The following is a 10,000-nucleotide window of genomic DNA, read 5'->3' on the forward strand; positions in this document are numbered from 1 at the left end:
ACTCTGACTTAAAAATGAATAGAACACTTTTCCACAGGTTTTTAATCAACCAATATTATCGGAGCAATAAGTAGTTGGAAACTAATACTGACCGACTATAACCCTTAGTCATTTACCAGAACATCAAGCATTTTACAAGGCATAGGGAAACAGTATGTTGTAAAATCAGAGATGCTCTGCAAAATCAGGCACAACTTAGCGGTATTTCTCAAAACATTAAGAACCGTTAACAACCTATTTTGTTTGACTGAACTCAACCTATATAACACAGTAACTCATCAACAAGATGCTCTAAAACATGTCTTGAAAATAGATTCCAAGTAGTCAGCAGGCAAAATGTCACATTCCACTCTCACTGCAATCCACAATGTTTGTTAATAAACTGCATCTCCACTCTAAGAGAGTCTGAATTATGCAGTATATCTATGATCTGGCATTCTTTCACAGTGCAAATAACTAAAAACATTCTCATTAACAAAATGTATATACCTCCTTGATCCCGTTTACTGCCCTGCAGCAACCACAGCACTGTTGCTAAAAATAAATAACTAAATAAAACGACTACACTAATACTACTAATAATAATCAAGCTCATGCCTTTTGGCAATCACAATCAAGAGAGCAGCAAGTATAAAATATACTACACTAAAAAAGTCAAACTATACAATATACCTGTTATCTGGCATTCCTACACACTGGAAACAACTGCAACATTCTCATTAACAAAACACAGACCTCGCTGAACCCATTCACTGCTGTGGAGCAAGCACAGTACTATTGCTAAAAACTCTCTCTAAGACACAGGCACAACCTGTAAATGCTTCATCTACCAGGCCCCTACTTGCACTTATGAAGGGTATCAGAACTTGTCAGAGATTTGGGATGCATGGCTAGGCTTAAAAAGGCCCTTGTGGTCATCAGCCTAGTAAACACCTATGAACCCTATAAATAAATACATAAATAAATAAATCAAGCTCATGCTTGTTGGCAATCACAATCTAAGAGCATCAAAAAAGATAAGACAGCCATCCTAAAAACTGAATCAAGCAACACTGTTACCCAATGAAAATAGCCAAGTATAAATGTCAGTGTTGATGTGTATACCAAAGAATAATTTAGGACATAAAAATGAGAACTATACAGAATTAGCAGATGCCTACCACCAAAAAAACAAATATTTCATAAACTCTTGTCATCCCTAAACTATTTTATAACACTATGGTGACTGGAAACATAGATAAAATCCTATGATCCACAATGGCAACATCGTACCATAAATTAGCACCGTCTGCAGACATTCTTCTTCCCACAGCCCTCAGCTTTGAAGCAGTCATTAAGGTAAACTGGAAGGCTCTTGAAAATAAACTATATTCACTTCACTTTCACTCACTGTGGTGGTGGTGCTGCGGTAGCGTTGTCGCCTCACAATGAGACGCTGTCCTGTTCGATTCTCAGCTAGAGCGTCTTCTGTGTGGAGACATGCGTGAATCGGCGTACCTTTGTTGAAGGTTGTGCGTAAGGGCTGGCAACTCGGCACGTAAAAATCTACTGCCACTCATTAGCGGACCGGAGTTCTGCTGTGGCAAGCCCTAACCGGGAAAAGCCGAAAGACACAACAACAACTTCGCTTTCACTCACAAAGTAATATATCAAAGCTCTTGCCCAATACTAACAACCATGATACACCACTGACAAGGACCCGCAATCAAACCACAATCAAAACAAACATCTATGCCTCAAACATGGAACGTCCAGCAACAATGGTAATAAAGCAAACAGTACACAGCATACTAACAAATGAAATATGCCTCCCCTAGTGGTTAGATCAACTAGCACACAGACATAGTAAAAAAAATAAATAAATAAACATGTAAAGCTCATCTTAACGCACACCACGTGGTACCATGTCTGACCAAAGTATGTACTACTAGTCTCAAATAAATTACTAACTTTTTTCTAAAGTTATTTATAATTTTCTCTTTTCCCTGTGACAGACATCTCAAGATATGACAAACACTTATCCTCTCCAATGTAAATATTTATACATAGATTTTTTGTTTATGCACATTGTGTATACAACATGACAAACATGTACAGTGTATCCTTTCCAATGTAAACATTTGCATATAGGTATTTGTTTATGTAAAGTAAGTGCACAATGTGCATACAAAACATCAGTCACATAAAACTTATCTGCAATCCAAACATTTTAATAATCCTCTCCAATGTAAAGACCCCTATATATATGTTTACGCAGTTAGTACATATATTTACAAAATGGCAATCATATAAAACTTATATTTTGTATACAGATATTTATTTGTGCAATGTTCAGCACAATATGTATATGAAATGTGCAATGTGTAAAACATCTCCTGCAGTATAAATATTTGTATACAGGTTTTTACTTGTGTCAAGTTAGTGCACAGGGTATATACAAACAAAATATGCACAACATATCCTATCCAGCATACGCATTTGTATACAGATATTTGTTTACGCAAAGGTTGTGCACAATGTGCACACAAAATGTCAGACATGTAAAATTGACTCTCTAGTCTGAATATCTGTACATAGATACTGGTTTGTTACCAATTATATCTCCTAATTGAGATTATATAACATATATATAGATATATAAATACAGAAATATAAATCTACCACCAACTTATTAAAATGTCCTCTGCATTTATCAGACTGCTCATAAGCAACAGCTGTATGATATGCTTAGCCACACTTTTTTGTTTTCAGTTGGCCATTATGCAAAAGATAATTTTTAAAGTCTGTGCCAGGCACATTCTAAACTGTTTATTACATGTATCTTATTATTACACTGTACATTATGTGGTATAAATGGGAATTTTCCCTGGGACACACTTGAAAATGTGCCTTACCCAGTAGTCCTAGGCCAATCTACAAAACGTTAGCAGGCAAGTTACTAGGTGAATAAAGTATTTATCACCAGTGCAAACAGCAAAGTCCCACAATGGAAGTGTAAAATCATGCATGCACCCCTGTTATAATAAATGGGATGCATACCTCTTTGAAATCAAGTTGCACAGACACTAAATCAAAACAGTATCCCTGACTTTTCTTAATTAATTTCAAAGAAAGCAAAACATATCCTCGCTTAAGTAAGCATCTGTATACATGTAATTGTTTATGCAAACGCAGTGTACAATCTGTATGTATAACATCCCACATTACAGTTTGGGATATGCAGCAATATGCCTTCTAGATGTCTACATCCATGCAAGGTTACAGAGTTAATCCAGTGGCCCTCAGGATGTACTCCATGTCTCTCCTGAGTCAGACGTTTGACTTGATATTAAAGCTGGCAAAGGCTTCCACAAGGCATCTCAGAAGCATGACATCCAAGCAATTAGAACGTACCCTCTTGTACCTCAACCATCATGTAGGCAGAAGCTGAACAAGTATTTATGTTATGCAATGATTCTGTGCATATTAATTAATGTACATCGGCCCTTTTTCTGTAATAAATACTGTCCACTTTACAACAAACCTCTCAAAACCACTGAAATAAGCATTGTGAACAAAACCATAGTGGCCTCTTTTTCATCAACATTTTTGAATCTTAAATAAGCAATGCTTTTAAATTCTATATAGACTGGTCAAGCATTTGTGTTGTTAAATTTACACGCACTAGAACTAAGGAAAGAATCAATGCAAATTAGGGCAAATAATCTATAGGTAAAGATGCAGTGTTGCTTGCAGAGAATTATAGCCATACAAAAAAGGCACAGGTTCACTGCTGAACTGTGTAGTGGGTCACAGTTTGACAGAATACAACATTATAAAAGTCACACTCTCACAGGATTCACTCTATATAAGGAGCCCTACTCCTCTCCATGATAGCTTGTGTACTGTAGAATGAAGTCAATGTAACACAGAAGTTAGACATGAATTTCTAATCCAGACAGTCTAATGTATGCACATTTGTTCTTTGTGGCACAGGGCATAGTAAACACGATGTCCACTGGCATTTCCACATTCATAGAAGTGCATTCTAAACATTTACTGATTTTCTGGAAAATATGTTAAGAAATATTAGTTTTTAGCCTCCGAAGTTTCCCTTTTCTGGCAAATTACACAAACAGTTTGTGACAAACTCTCATACTGGTGTAAAAAAACATACACAAACTACAACTGTTCAAACCTAGAAATTACTATTATTAATTACCTGTGATTCATACTTGGATACAACACAGATGACCTTTAATCAAGTTTTGAATTGGTACTGGCTGCCAATTTGTGCCACAGACGATAACATTTTTAAAATCTGAGTAACTTGAAATGTAAACAAAATAATATTGGAAAACACAAACCATTTTTCTCTGACCACGCTGCCAATTGTCTTTAAGTTCTTTTCTCAGTCTATCGAGTTCATTTCTTCTTCCCAAAAGAGGCTGTAAACATTACATATATAACATTATTTCAAATAATTACTTCTCAATAAAGTAGCTAACAATTTCAAGAAATTACCCATCAACAAACTAGGGAACAATTAAAGCAAGAAAAACAGGAGTTTTGTGCAGTATACGATTACATAAGTAGACAAATTTTAAGAATCGAGTTTACCTGCACAAACCTATTAGACTGAAGAGCTGTGGCCGTTTGTTGCACTAGCTGACTGTAGTCCATGTCATTGTCAAAAGCGGAAACATAAATAGACTGGAAAGGCATGTGCACCTAGAAGAAACATAGATATGTATTTCATTCAGGTGTGGCAAAATCAAATGTATGACAAGCCATGCAAATGGGCATTTCAAATTATCCTAACTCATTCAAAGGGAAAGGACTGTTAACGATCTAAAGTGATCTCATCTCAACAGGAAGGACTAGCTAGGACTTCAGGAAATCTGCAGTGTGGTTCGCCTCAGGCTGAAATGTAGAAGGCCTGCTTTAATGTAGATACGCAGCACAGAAGTGGTGTCATGATCTGTGACATATATCGCTAACATAGGATTTCTTTTTGGGAATTAACAGGGAGCACTGAATTATGTTCCTCCCAGTAACACAGCAAAAAGCATAACAAATTCAGAGATATACAAATTACTACAAAATGCTTCTTGTAGTAAACAAACCAATAGAGTATGTTAAAAACAACAAAAATAGGTTTCATGGAAATGTGCTACTTTTGGAACATATGAGAAAAAAGTTAGCATCAAAACTAAGTTGGCCTGATGGTACAGAATCCATGTGGCCATATGAATCAGCAGTAATCTGGGTCAAGTGAAAACCCACAGCAGAGACTTATGCCCCTTCCTTGGACAGATAAGACACAGAGTATGTACAGCCTTCTAGGATCTGAACAGAGGCATGTTCACGACTGAAAGGGAATGGAAAAATAAACACAAACATTTTTATTGCATCACTACACAACACAAAAGGAACAGCGCAGAAGTTAAAAAATGAGGAATAATTTACCTGTTCAGGTATCATCTCAAAACCATTTGCACTGCCTTTGGAGGTTTGGCAGTGCTTTGCATGGCTGAACATATCTTCCTGTCATTCTGCCTGTTGACGTTAAGTATTTTTAAGTTAAAGTGTCATTTCTGAGGAAAGTTTAATAATTTGATGTGGGACAGTATAGTCCTTGCAATGATGGCAGTGAGAATGCAGAGACAGTACATCTGGAGGAAAACGTGCTTTGAGATGTTTAACAAGAAGATGGGATACTACCCAGTAACCAAGACAACAGTAAAAAGAAGAAATGAAATTGTTTAACAAGCAAGGTCACATTCCTGTACCCGAACTGATATTTTCTTGGTGCGACAGCTTTTCCACTTTAAACATTGCTTTTGCAAAATTTTCAAGAACAAATGACATTCTTGTATCACCATTCAGGAGCTTTTATTAACTTAGTTTCAAGTTTCATATCCTCTGCATTAGGAGCTCCATACGGTTTCTTTTCATTTTTCTGTCCATTGAGCATTTTTGTTATGTCCAAATAGGTCTTGAAAATATTTCTCCAAAACATGTCTATTTCTTCTTTTTTGGTAGTGTTTCTATTAATTTTGCATTGTTGCCCAGTTCTCTACAAAACTTTTTTGGATTACCAATGAATTGCTTATTTTGAATTTTCTGTTATGTTTATATGCCTATTTTCTAAGTTTTTCTGCCTATATTGACATCTTTAGTTTATTGTTTGCAATAGTATATTATAGATCCTGGTCTGTTTTGATACTGTGCGTTGCTTTTACCACATCTATCTTTCTAAGTATTTTTGATGATATGTTCCCTGTTCCCTCTTCTATATTCTTCTAATAGTAACACTTCTTGTCTTAATTACTTTACAGCTTTCTCTATTTGATGCTTCCATGGCAATATTTTATTTCTTCCCTTCTTTTATTGCTCTATATTTTTGTGGTAAGACTTTATATGTTATTGATTTAGCTGCACAATAATATATAATATTTATGTCTGCTATTATCACAAGAATTTCTCTTAGTAGTCCTAATTACTGTGCTCATCCATTTTACCAAATTTCTAGCATTTTGGGTCTTATTTACTTTCTGTAATCTGTTTCTTTCATTGATCTTAATACGTCTGTCCATCACTAGTAAATCATGCAGCTTTTCCCTTAAATAATTTTCTTGTAGACTGAAACCACTTTTTTGCTCTCCATTTTCTGTGGCTATTCTACAGAAAGTTCCAGAACATATTCCCATGGCATATCCTGCTCAGATGCACCCTGCTTTATCGGCTACTCCTTCATAATCACCTGGCAACACTGTCTGCAAAACAGTTGCCACTGTCTCCAGCTCCTTCCCTTGCTGTGCAACTTCAACTGAAGGTTTTGTACTGGACTCCTCCAGAAGGCTCCAGAGTATCATCATGTGACAAGTCTGCTGCTGATGCTTCCCACTCCACCGCTTTCTCCTTAATCTGGGAAGTCACTAGTCCACCCTACTGACACTTTCTGTTGTATTTCATTCACTTCACAGATAGCCCATAACCTCAGTATCTATTTTTTAAATTTTTCCTTAATAGTCCTCTTTTTTTCCATATTTTTTGTACTGTGAAATTTTCTATGACTGTGTGCCTTTGTGTGCATTTCTCTTCAAATGTTTTTGGTGCTTTTTTTCTGTACTGATTAGTTTTGTTTTCTCCTTTGCATAAACACTGCACTGTACCAGGTCTTTTTTTCTTTCTTCTGTCCACACTTCAGATACCTTCTCCTCCACCTTTTGCTCCTTAATCTGGAGAGTCAATGTTCCAACTCCCTGCAACATTGCCTTTGCTGAATTTTCTAAAGTAAATCCTTCACTTTGCAGATACTCCCTAACTTCAGTTCCTATTGAACTTCTACCTTTCTAATCCTCTTTACTCCATTTGCCCTTTGTTTTGCTATTCTTAGTATTTTGAGATGTTCCGTACCCAGATGGCTTAGCTCATACTTCTCTTCAAATATTGGTCTTTTGTATTCATTAGTTTAATTTCCTCCTTTGATAAATACTGTCCTACAGCACATCTCTTTTTCTTTCCCATGTCCACATTTCTTATTTTATACCTTGCAAAAACCTTCGGGGTTTGTACTTTATATTTTTGAAGTTCCTCTTTCGTGCTTTTTTCCAGGAAGCCTAAACTTTCTTCGTGTATTTTGATGTTTTTTTCATGGATGTGTTTCATTAATGAACACAAATGTTTTGACACTTTTGACAGAATTCTTGTGCAAGTATTTTTCTTTCACTAATTTATCAGTCCATCTTTTTGAATATCCTTTATCTGGAAATTCCAGGCCACTTGCATAATAACAATAATAATACACAATTTCATTTTTATCCTCAATAATCCACTCTGTCATCTTTATGGCTTGTTTCTGGCTTGCCAGTTTTTGTAGACTACTACTTCCTTTTACAAAAGAGGGGCCATCCCCTCCTGCAGCCTGGCCTAACCTCATGGTTTTTTTCTTTTTATCCTGTCACCTGTATAACTAGCTGTCTTTTTCCATTCCTGACACCAGTGCACACATCAGAACTGGGCACTCTTTTTATCCTGAAACCTGTATAACTAGCTGTCTTTTTTTATTTTTTTAACCTACCTCTCTCTAGGATATATGCAGTGGTGGCTGGTGACTTCAAATTAAAGGAGGGCTGCAGGAGACAGCTGAATGGGTGGGGCCAATGGGAAGGGGTGTGACCAACTAGAAAGGGGGTGGAGCTATGCTCAAAACCACAACAACTGGAACTTTAATTAAGTATGCTGCCTGGGTGCCAAACAGTCATTACGCGAGTCCAATCAAGACAAAATGAAGTGTAGAAGAAAAAAATATTTCAATGCATTGGCTACATGACAACTTACTTAATATCCAGATGTAAACAGGTTGTGAGGCATGAAAAAATAAATTACTTTTTAAATACATTACTGGAATGCCAGTCAAAATCAAGTATAAAAAACCAAGCAGCACTCAACTCAAACCACTACTCCTTGCACTGCAGTTCTAATTATAATTTATATTCAGCTTTATAAAATTACCAAGTAACATGCTGAAAGTAGCGATCTCTGTGATACCCCCACTTGTAAAAATGTTTCTTATCCAAAAAAGACCTGCTGCCTGACACACAAGTTGCTTAGCTTAAGTAGAATCTGGGAGTTAGTCTTGAGTCTGACTTACTTCAAGGAGCATCGCTTGAGGTAGATGTTTGTCAATGGGGAATGCAAGAGCCAGAATGACAATTCTGCAGTAGCAACAGAATAGATAGAGAACTTCTTTGAGAGAATGTTGGCAGCATAAAAATGTTTAAGTAAACAGGATAATAACTGCACAATATTGTTTTGCATTTGTGAACCAAACATTATTCTGCATATGATACTGATTGAGTCTGGACTGCTGTGCATGTGACTTTCACATACGCCTGCAGGAATTGCAGTAGCATCCTAATTTGGGTATTTGTGCACACATATGTATATGTGTTTTAACACACAGAGTATTTCAGTCACTTCACACCTTTACATCAGACAGAACTACAAAAGGCAACATGGTCAGTGAGACCATTACTTAATGTTCTAGGTTTTATTATACATGATTTCCCAGATACTCGTGCTAAGTATCTGGGGTTGCCCTTATTGTTGCAACATTCTTAAACCCTAGACATTAGTAATTGATTTTATACATATGACATCAATGGTTGACTGCAATCCTCAGTGACTCAACAGAAAAATAAATAGATAAATCTATGAAAAGTAGGGCAAAAATATGAGGTAAAAGCACAGACTGCTGAGAGGCATATTATTAACAGTAATTACAAATGTATTGCATACAAACTGGGTTCAATGCAACTGCATTTGTCACTACAGTCAGGGTGAATGTTCTCTGTCTATGTATATTGCCAATAAGTAACTGTGCTCTTTGAAGGATGAACATAATATGTACTATATTTACTGAACATTTTGAAATACATGAGCATGATTTATAAAGATGTACATTCTTAGCTTCTGGGTAGTTTTTTTTCCTGACCTTGAGTAGTTCTGCTTAGCATAACCATTTGATACTGAGAATAATACAGTACTCTTCTGCTTTCCATAGTAATGTTATAAAATACCCTGTAATTAATCAAATGCAACACATTCAGTAAGTTTGAAATATTTATAATTTCCTTTCACTGCTGCTGTATAACTTCATGAAGCACAGCTCCCACCATAGTTTGCCTTATCATTATGTTCTCACAGATGCTAATGAATACTTATTGAAAACAGGAAACCAAAATGGCAAATTACTTTGCTGATCTCTTGGCAAATACACACAAGTTTTACAATCAAGAATATAATACAGCAAAACTCTAAATAATATAGAACAAATGTAAACCATCACATAACCTACACAAATGATTTCACATGTTGCACTGATCTTTTAGCCTACAGCATGTGGCATATACCAAAACTTTAAGCATGGTTTTAAAACAATCAATGACAAGTCATACTTGTATCAGTAACATGACATGTTTGCATCAGTGGCATGACACACTTGTATCTGTTT

General features: G+C 36.0%; 1 protein-coding gene across 1 annotated transcript in view; it reads right to left on the reverse strand.

The window, feature by feature from the left end:
• ARHGAP29 (Rho GTPase activating protein 29) overlaps positions 1-10,000 on the reverse strand; it is a 1,010,462-nt gene that overhangs the window by 317,143 nt on the left and 683,319 nt on the right. Inside the window, exons 9-10 of the mRNA XM_044085689.1 lie at positions 4,600-4,710; positions 4,347-4,427 (exon numbers count right to left, since the gene is read on the reverse strand). Of these exons, the coding sequence (XP_043941624.1) occupies positions 4,347-4,427; positions 4,600-4,710 (192 nt within the window). The remainder of the gene's footprint in view (positions 1-4,346; positions 4,428-4,599; positions 4,711-10,000) is intronic.

This window comes from Protopterus annectens, chromosome 10.part0 (genome assembly GCF_019279795.1).
Source record: "Protopterus annectens isolate FY-2018-M chromosome 10.part0, PAN1.0, whole genome shotgun sequence".
Taxonomy (NCBI): domain Eukaryota; kingdom Metazoa; phylum Chordata; order Ceratodontiformes; family Protopteridae; genus Protopterus; species Protopterus annectens.